At 42.7% G+C, this 8,991-nt stretch overlaps 1 protein-coding gene across 5 annotated transcripts; it reads left to right on the top strand.

Moving 5' to 3' along the window:
• Window positions 1-3,414: 3,414 nt before the first annotated feature.
• On the top strand, window positions 3,415-7,956 carry C4H1orf162 (chromosome 4 C1orf162 homolog). Of its 5 annotated transcripts, none has more exons than XM_031036476.2 (6): window positions 3,415-3,504; window positions 5,444-5,520; window positions 6,183-6,381; window positions 6,860-6,954; window positions 7,215-7,282; window positions 7,428-7,956. In XM_031036476.2, exons 1-6 carry the CDS (start codon window positions 3,482-3,484, stop codon window positions 7,587-7,589), a joined length of 624 nt encoding a protein of 207 aa, XP_030892336.1. In that variant the 5' UTR covers window positions 3,415-3,481; the 3' UTR covers window positions 7,590-7,956. The 5 variants fall into 5 exon arrangements, with proteins under 5 accessions (XP_030892336.1, XP_006741171.1, XP_030892337.1 ...); XM_006741108.3 differs by having other exon boundaries at window positions 6,315-6,381; XM_031036477.2 differs by lacking the exon at window positions 3,415-3,504 and adding an exon at window positions 3,518-3,677.
• The last annotated feature ends 1,035 nt before the right edge of the window (window positions 7,957-8,991 follow it).

Consider the following 8,991-nt stretch of genomic DNA (forward strand, 5'->3'; position numbering starts at 1 on the left):
CTCAACTCTATGGTCAACTAATCTTCGACAAAGCAGGAAAGAATGTCCAATGGAAAAAAGACAGTCTCTTCAACAATTGGTGTTGGGAAAATGGGACAGCCACATGCAGAAGAATGAAACTGGACCATTTCCTTACACCGTACACAAAAATAGACTCAAAATGGATGAAAGACCTAAATGTGAGACAGGCATCCATCAAAATCCTCAAGGAGAACACAGGCAGCAACCTCTTCGACCTCAGTCGCAGCAACTTCTTGCTAGACACATTGCCAAAGGCAAGGGAAACAAAGGCAAAAATAACTATTGGGACTTCATCAAGCTAAAAAGCTTTTGTACAGCAAAGGAAACAGTCAACAAAACCAAAAGACAACTGACAGAATGGGAGAAGATATTTGCAAATGACAGATAAAGGGCTAGTATCCAAAATCTATAAAGAACTTATCAAACTTAACACCCAAAGAACAAATAATCCAATCAAGAAATGGGCAGAAGACATGAACAGACATTTCTCCAAGGAAGACATCCAAATGGCCAACAGACACATGAAAAAATCCTCAACATCACTCAGCATCAGGGAAATACAAATCAAAACCTCAATGAGATACCATCTCATACCAGAATGGCTAAAATTAACAAGTGAGGAAACGGCAGACGTTGTTGAGGATGCGGAGAAAGGGGAACCCTCTTATACTGTTGGTAGGAATGCAATCTGGTGCAGCAACTCTGGAAAACAGTATGGAGGTTCCTCAAGAAGTTAAAAATAGAGGTACCCTATGACCCAGTAATTGCACTATTAGGGATTTACCCCAAAGATACAAATGTCGTGGTCTGAAGGGGCATCTGCATCCCAGTGTTTATAGCAGCAATGTCCACAATAGCCAAACTATGGAAAGAGCCCAAATGTCCATCGAGAGATGAATGGATAAAGAAGATGTGGTATATATATATAACAATGAAATACTACTCAGCCATCAAAAAAAATGGAATCTTGCCATTTGCAATGATGTGGATGGAACTAGAGGGTATTACGCTAAGCAAAATAAGCCAATCAGAGAAAGACAATTATCATATGATCTCACTGATATGTGGAATTTAAGAAACAAAGTAGAGGATCATAGATAAAAAATAAAACGAGACTAAATCAGAGAGGATACAACCATAAGAGACTCTTAATCATAGGAAAAAACTGAGGGTTGCTGGAGGGGAGGAGGGTGGAGGGATGGGGTAACTGGGTGATGGACAGTAAGGAGGACACATGATGTAATGAGCACTGGGTATTAAATAAGACTGATGAATCACTGAACTCTACCTCTGAAACTAATAATACACCATATGTTAATTAACTGAATTTAATAAAAAAATTTAAATTTAAAAAAAGTGCTCCACTCTTTTTTTTTAAAGATTTTAATTATTTGAGAGAAAGAATGAGAGAGAGAGCATGAGAGAGGGGAGGGGCAGAGGGAGAAGCAGACTCCCCGCCGAGCAGGGAGCCCGATGCGGGACTTGATCCTGGGACTCCAGGATCATGACCTGAGCCAAAGGCAGTCGCTTAACCAGCTGAGCCACCCAGGCGCCCCAAAAATGCTCCACTCTTGAACCACACTGATCTTCGGGAAAAACATCCCCTGAATCACAGCAACCAGTCGCAGGCCTGGGGCACTCCCTATGTGGTTCCTTTCTGCCCCCTCCATCCAAACCCCATCCATGCCCCAGACCCCCAGCTCCGGGTCCACCTGTAGGCAGCCTTGCCCAATTTCACCAGCGCTGCCGGCTCTGCCAGTTCTTCCTTTTCCCTTGTCTGTGAGTTGCTATGCCCTCTGCCTGAAACTGTCTTCTGGGGCTCCCTGCCTGACCAGCTCTTTCCCATCCTCTGGTTCTCAGTGTCTGCTCCTTGGACAGACCATCCCCACTCATCCATTTCATCTAGAGACCTTCTGCCATCATTTAATCTAGTCTAGCATGGCACTCTGCTTGTGTCCTTCATGGCCATTAACACAGTCTGCAATGTCTGCTGTTTTCGTGTTTATGATTTCTCTTCTCAATTAGACAATAGGCCCCATGAGAAAATTTTCTGGCTTGTTCTCTGAAATATCCACAGCACCTAGTTCACAGTTTATTTAGCAAGTATATGTATTATTTTAAGTATCTTTTTTCAAATTATAGACTGTTTCTTGTTTTCAAATACTACACCAAAAAGAAAAAAAATAGCACGCATTTCTTGATTAAGAGATCCAGAGATAGTGATTCTAAATTAAAGGTGTTTTTTTCTCTATTTCAATAGTTTCTTTGAGCTACTGAGAGGATAATCTGATGAGGATTATCCAGTCTGTTCCTTTGATAACTTCGGCCTCATAAGCATAAGAATTCTTGCTTTATTTTCCATAAACTCCATAAATTGAGGACATTCTTTTGTAAAAAGAATAATAATTTCAGGGATTATTTTCTTTTGTCACACTTCTTGAATCCTTAAATATCAGATTTCATTCTCAAGGTACTGTTTTCTTATAGGGCGTACCTATAAGAAACACAATAGAGTAACCAGGACCTCTATAGTGTTCTTAGAAATTACTGTGCTCCAAATTTCTTAAATATCTGTGAATACATGATAATGAATCTTTCACAAATTCTATTTTGGTTAATATTTCTAAATCCATATGTTTATTTTTCTAAATTCATCCTCCTTTATTTTTCACTACTTCTCTTAAGATGCAGAATACTTTATTAACATTATTTTATGGATAAATATTTATAAAGAAATGACTCGCCTTCCCTCTGAAGGAATCTCCATAACTCTTTTTTTTTTTTTTTAAGATTTTATGTATTTATTTTGAGAGAGAGAGAGAGCCTGAGCGTGATCGGGGAGGAGGGTCAGAGGGAGAGGGAGAGAGAATCTCCAGCAGACTCCTTGCTGAGCGCAGAGCCCCATACAGGCTCAATCTCATGACTTGAGTCAAAACCAAGAGTCGGACGCTTAACTGAGCCATTCAGGCGCCCCCAGGGATCTATATAACTCCCATCACACTTCATGTCTGCCCAGCTAGTACCTCATGCTTGACACTGCTCTTTGTCCCTCCTTATCAGCCTCATCTTTCTGGCTAGAACAAGTGAGATTTGAAGATGCTTGATGACAATGATGAAGGCATATTGCTGGGAACTCCACCTTATCTCGCATGGTGGTTAAACACTTAATAAATACTTAATTAGAAATAAACTTGTCTTAACCCCCTATGTTCTAGTGTTCATGTGTCAAAAGATACAAAAGAAGCTGTTCATGGGATTAAAAAATATATGCTGTTATAAAAAATAATTTATATATATATATATATATAAAAAATGTTGGCCACAAAGAGGAATTCTGACCTCAAGTTTGAAACACACAGCTTGATGGCGTAGTAGCAGTAAACCACTATTTCGTCATCTCTGAAAAGTAGGCGTAGTCACAGAGCAAGTGAAAAGTTCAGTCCTAGACAAGTGGCGTCTTATGACCGGACTTTGTCTTAGAAGGTAAATGCATTTACCCCATGCTTTTAATCTAGATGAAATAATCATTCACCCAAAGAAAATGTCATCTAATTTTTAGTGGTTTCTATCATTTTTTTTTTCTGTTTAACTTTATTTGGTGGGGGAAGGGTTGTATTTGAGTGGCTGCACGTAGCTGGTGGATTTTACGGCAATCGGTAAGAGTCTCCCAGGACCGGACAAAACGTGAGAAAGTATATATAGTGCTGTTTCTATCTTGATTTATGCTCTGTCAAATGTTTGGGGTGTTGTTTTCAAACGGAAATGTGTTTCCTGCTTTTCTTGGCCTGGATCTGTAAGAATTTATTTCCCTGCTGCAATGTGCGACAGTTTTGTCTTTCAGAATGGGGTGGCCCCAAAATTTTTGAAGGTGTGTCTAGTAGCATTTTTCTGTGGGATGGTTGTAAATTCAGAGCCACTGATGTGAAGGTTAAGATTTTACAGAAGCCTACAATCATCTCATCTCCCACGTCCCCAGTGGCGAAGTCCAATATAAATTCATAGGATAAGACCATGCTCTTTTTAGGGCAAACTTATATTTCGATATTTAAAAAATACTCTATATTTTATGGTGCTCTGCAAAGAGCACTGTTGACTTTTAAATTAGAAAAGGAGCAAAAATGCTAGAAAAATTGTTACCACTGATGATTCTGCTGCGGATGGTGGGCTTCCTGGTCTCATGTCTCAGAATTCTCACCAGATTTCCCTGTCAGCACTTTATCCTAGATTATGTTATTTGGTCGATTCTAAAGACTTATTATTGTTGCTATTGTAAGTGGCACATGGCGATGAGGTATCCTTCTCCTGACCCTCCCCATGTCCAAGGACTGGAAATTGATTCACTTTTGAAAGCTGAATAAATAAACACAAATAATAGATGGCATTTATTGTCTAAATAAATTACCTTAAAATACAGCAGGTATAAGCAGAGCCAAAAATTCTTATCATGGGTGTGCCTAAATATGAAGTAAAACTGTGGTTTCCTAACATGGTTTTATTCTTTAAATAAAAGTGGAGACCATTTTTATCAACAACGAAAGTGGTTAAGCAAGCTATCGTTCATGGCTAAACAGAAATACTTTTCACCACTAAAAATGCTTATAGAAAGTTTTGAGTGGCATGGGAGAGATGTTTATGATTTAAAAAAAACTTAGTAAAAACAACAAAAAAGGAGATATGAAGTCTCAACTAGCTTTTAGGAAATTCATGGAAGTATAACTAAAAAGAAATACACTAAAATATTAACAGTCGTTAGTAGGATTTCGGTGATTTTACTCTGCTGCTTTTAGGTACCTTATACTTTTTAGTACAAATAAATAAAAGGGAAAATACAGAAAAGTTAACATAAGAAGTAGAACCATAGCCTAGATAAGGACACTGACATACTTGAAGAGACAAGTATGTGAACAGAATAAAAGTTCTGATACAGCCTAGAGGAAGGACCTTCACGAGAAAGTGGGTCAAAGGTTACCCAGCACTGCCGGGGAGGAGTGAGGCAAATACTTTAGATCTCTATGATGTTCAATATTAAAATCATCCATTCATCTTCTCCCATACTTAGTTCAATTCAATGCCAAGCAAAACTGTGGTTTTAACTGGCTTTCTCACGTGTTCTGATAGAACACGCTGGTGACATCAACATGTTCCTTATGTCATTTCAGTTTATACATCAGTCTCCTGTGAGTTAGTTGGTGTGAGTCAGTTCTGGACCAATCAGTCAATTCTTGGTGCCCTGCTAAGATCAGATTTGTGGACCTGCAAAGCTGAGGACTGGTTGCTGAGGTGTAGTAACCACACCATGTAAAGTCCGTGACCACTGTCCTCACTAGAACACCCACCATGACTAGCCTCTCTCTCATCGATACTGCTCTGGTATTAAAATTACAGTCTGAGAGTTTGCCCCTCTGCTACCTTTCCTTTCTAGGCTTTCAAAGAGGAACATTTTTTATTCTCGGGAAGACAGCATGGGAGGATGGCGTTCCAAACCTGAACCCAACAATGGTAAGTCCAGGACAGAAACCATTACCTGCCTCATTACTGAGTTAACACGGCCTGGATTAACCAGTAACTGTACTAAAGAGCTGCATGGGACAACATTTCTGAAGTTAGAAGAATCAAATTTTATCCGATGCCAGGAAGAGTGACAAGGGGAACCAGGGAGAACAATCTATCCTCCCAAGTTGAGTAAAAGGTGTCTGTGTGCTCAATACGAGACCAGCTGGGTAGCTTAGGACAATGCAGTTCACTTCCCTTACTGGCCCCCTGTTTATGGCACCAGCCTTGGGAGAGCTCACTATGGCTGCCTTTGGCTAGTCACTGTTAGAAGCCGCCCTGCAAACAAAGGAACAAACTAAAAAAGGCAGCAGTTTCCAAGGTCAAGTTCCCCAAAACTTTGGGAAATGCTAGTTCTGGGTTTTGCTTTTGGTTCTCCATTTCCTGGCCTTGACATTGTCTGCTTCTGTCCAAGGAAGCTCATCTCCCCGGGGTCCATTAAATCTTGGAGGGAGAGACAGGAGATGTGTTTGTTTGTCAAAGGGGCACATGGAGTGGCAGAAACACAAAGGCTCTTCTTCCACGTGGGTAGCTGATTGTTTTCTCAGTTCTAACTCTAGTTTTCAAGTTAAAGGATCCAGGATGCGAAACATCATTCTCTCCTTTTGCAGGGTGGGGCCCTCCATCGTTTACCTCCCCTGGCTCCTTGGACAGGGTGGGGCACCTGGGGACATCTGAGCTGGAAAGACCCAGGAGCCATGGCAGAGACACTAAGCCCCTTTGTGCTCTCTCATCTCTCTCAGACAGACAAAGTGCCAGCACAGCGGCCCCGACAATTGCCTCTGCCCCCCGCTTCCTGGAACACACCAAGTAAGCCAGCACTCTCCCGCCTATTAATTCACCTTGTACCACATGGCAGTGGATTTTGTGCTGACAGCCTCGTCTGATGAGAGTTGGGAGGCAGGTCTGGGGAAAAGGGACGAGAAACAGTTGAAGAACTGAATCGGTTTTTTATATTTAGAGTGTGGGTCTTAATCCAGAGTGCCCCAGGGAGGGGAGATCCCTCGAGAGATTCATGAATCCCCTCAGCTCATTGAAAAACTGTGTGGATGGGCTTATGAAGATTTCTGAGGGGCACAGGAGCCCACAGTTTGCATTGAGGCCTCAAACAGTTCTGGAACCCCAAAGCAGAAAGTTGAAAAGCCGTGGATAAGAGTAAAAGTCACCGAACCAGCATGAAAGCTATTTCAGGGATTCACCCGCGGGCAGGAACGGTGACTCTCTGGCCTTCGGCAGAGGCCTTCAGAAAGCCCAGAGGGTCATCTGCTCCCTTTCTTTGCCAAAACAGCATACAGCATTTGGTCTTAGCCTTTTTCGCGGGGGTCCTACTGACAATGCTGCTGCTGGTCCTTATCTTCCTCATCAGAAAGAGCTACAGGAAATGTAAGTGGTCCCCGAGAGCTGGGACAGCTCTTCTGGCTCTGACACTGAGAACAGCTGGGGGGGAGTAAAAGCCTGGTCCCTTACCTTGTCTGCAGACTGAGGACCTGAATCCCTTTGCTTCTCTCCCTGCCCCCCCCCGCCCCTCCACTTTTGCCATCTCCAAAACCCACCCCTGCACCCCAGCCTGCAGAGAGAGGCTTCCCATTCCTCCAGGCCCCACTGGTGAGACTTATCCCTCTCTTTCCTGGCATCTGTGGCAGGTCACTCCAGTCCCTGGGCCCTGAATCCTCCCTTAGACCCTCACTCCAGCCGAGATCCTCCGGCCAAGGTAAGATGACCACACTGCTTCTGGGACACTAGGCACGTGCATCTTCTGACCTCTTTGGTCCTCTGTGACCCCAGCCTCTGAGTGGCTTCTAAAGAGACACCTTCCTCCAAATTGAACTCACTTATTCCTCCTTCTTCCTCTGCAGCTTTCATCCCCGGAGGAAGCACTTACCTATGCGAGCGTAGCTTTCAAAATCTCGGAAGAAAAGAGTGATCCCCTGACCAAGAAGCATTCTGAACCCTTGGACCCAGTTGTATATGCTCCAATCAAAGTGACAGACTCTCCCTGCCTTTCCAATGAGGCTTGATGCCAGTCCCTCTTATTCTCGGCTCCATCTTTATATATCACTTTCCCTTAGGACAAATTCTGGACCACAGCGTGGCCAAACTAGAGTTGGAGCTGTTTGGGTGGGATCTGGAAATGTTAGCCAGCAATTGTGAAGACCGAGGGGGAGTCCTTCTCTTGGCCTGAGAAGAGACTGCCTGCCCTCCTGCTTGGACGGACAGCCTGCTAGCCCTTTGAGGGCTGAGACAGCCTCCCCGGTCCCCTTCCAAAGTGTGTGGTACAGAGCCCAGCACACAGAGTGTTCAGTCAGTGCCACTGACCAACTTGGGAGAAGTCAGCCAAATGGGCAAGTTAGCAAGATTTACAAATAAAAGCAACCCCTCTTGCAATGCTGGCTCCTCCCGCATCATTTACTTGTCTGGTCCTGTCACGCCCAGAGATCCAGAACTCCCCACAGCCAGAAGCCTAACAGAGGTGATGGTACTCCAGAACAAGCTCAGGATTGATCGGGGCCCAAGTTGCAAGCTTGGCACCAACTAGCTACAGTCTTTTGGTAAGTGTAACTGCTTCCTCATGAAAACAGAACTAATAACATTTACCCCCTTAGTGTAAGAATAAATGAGATGTCATCTCCTGAGGTACTTTGTACATCCCAAGAGTTTTATACAAATGTAAGATCCCTCTTGTATAAAGCGCTATTCAAATGTAGAGTCCACCTCTTTGCTATAGCGTAAAAGATACGCAAAGCGATGTTATATGGGAGCTAAAAATTTAAATGTTAACCCCCTCCAAATCCTAATGGATGATCCCACAGACAGTCCCAGTAAAAATACCAATAAGATTTTCTTTTTTTTTTTTTAAGATTTTATTTATTTGAGAGAGAGAGAAAGCACTAGCAGGGGGAGGGGCAGAGGGAGAAGCAGACTGCCTGCTGAGCAGAGCCCAATGCAGGGCTCCATCCCAAGACCCCAAGATCATGACCTGAGCCAAAGGCAGACGCTTAAGAGACTGAGCCACCCAGGTGCCCCCCAATAAGATTATTTTTCCTTCAGTAAGGTTACTCTAAAGTCCCTGGTAGACAATAAACCAGAAAGCAAATCCAGGAAAATGTATAAAAAGAAGCAAAATAATATAGGAAGGCTAGCCCTAACCACTAACTAAAAGTACTGTTTTATCAAGCATGACTCATTAAAATGTTTTCATGGTTCATGAGTAAACAAATGGGATAGAATAAGAAGACTAGATATAGATATACATGAGGAAATTGAGAGTATGAGGAAGATGGCATATCTAGTCATTTGGGGGAAATTGGTTTATCCATAAAAGGTGTTTCGACGGTAGGCAGCCATGTGGATGAAAATAAGATCAGATCCACATCTCCCTCCTTAAATCAAAAAAAATTCTAGATGCATCAAAAACTTAAC

Source organism: Leptonychotes weddellii, chromosome 4 (genome assembly GCF_054177405.1).
Source record: "Leptonychotes weddellii isolate Sample4059 chromosome 4, ASM5417740v2, whole genome shotgun sequence".
NCBI classification, from domain to species: Eukaryota; Metazoa; Chordata; class Mammalia; order Carnivora; family Phocidae; genus Leptonychotes; species Leptonychotes weddellii.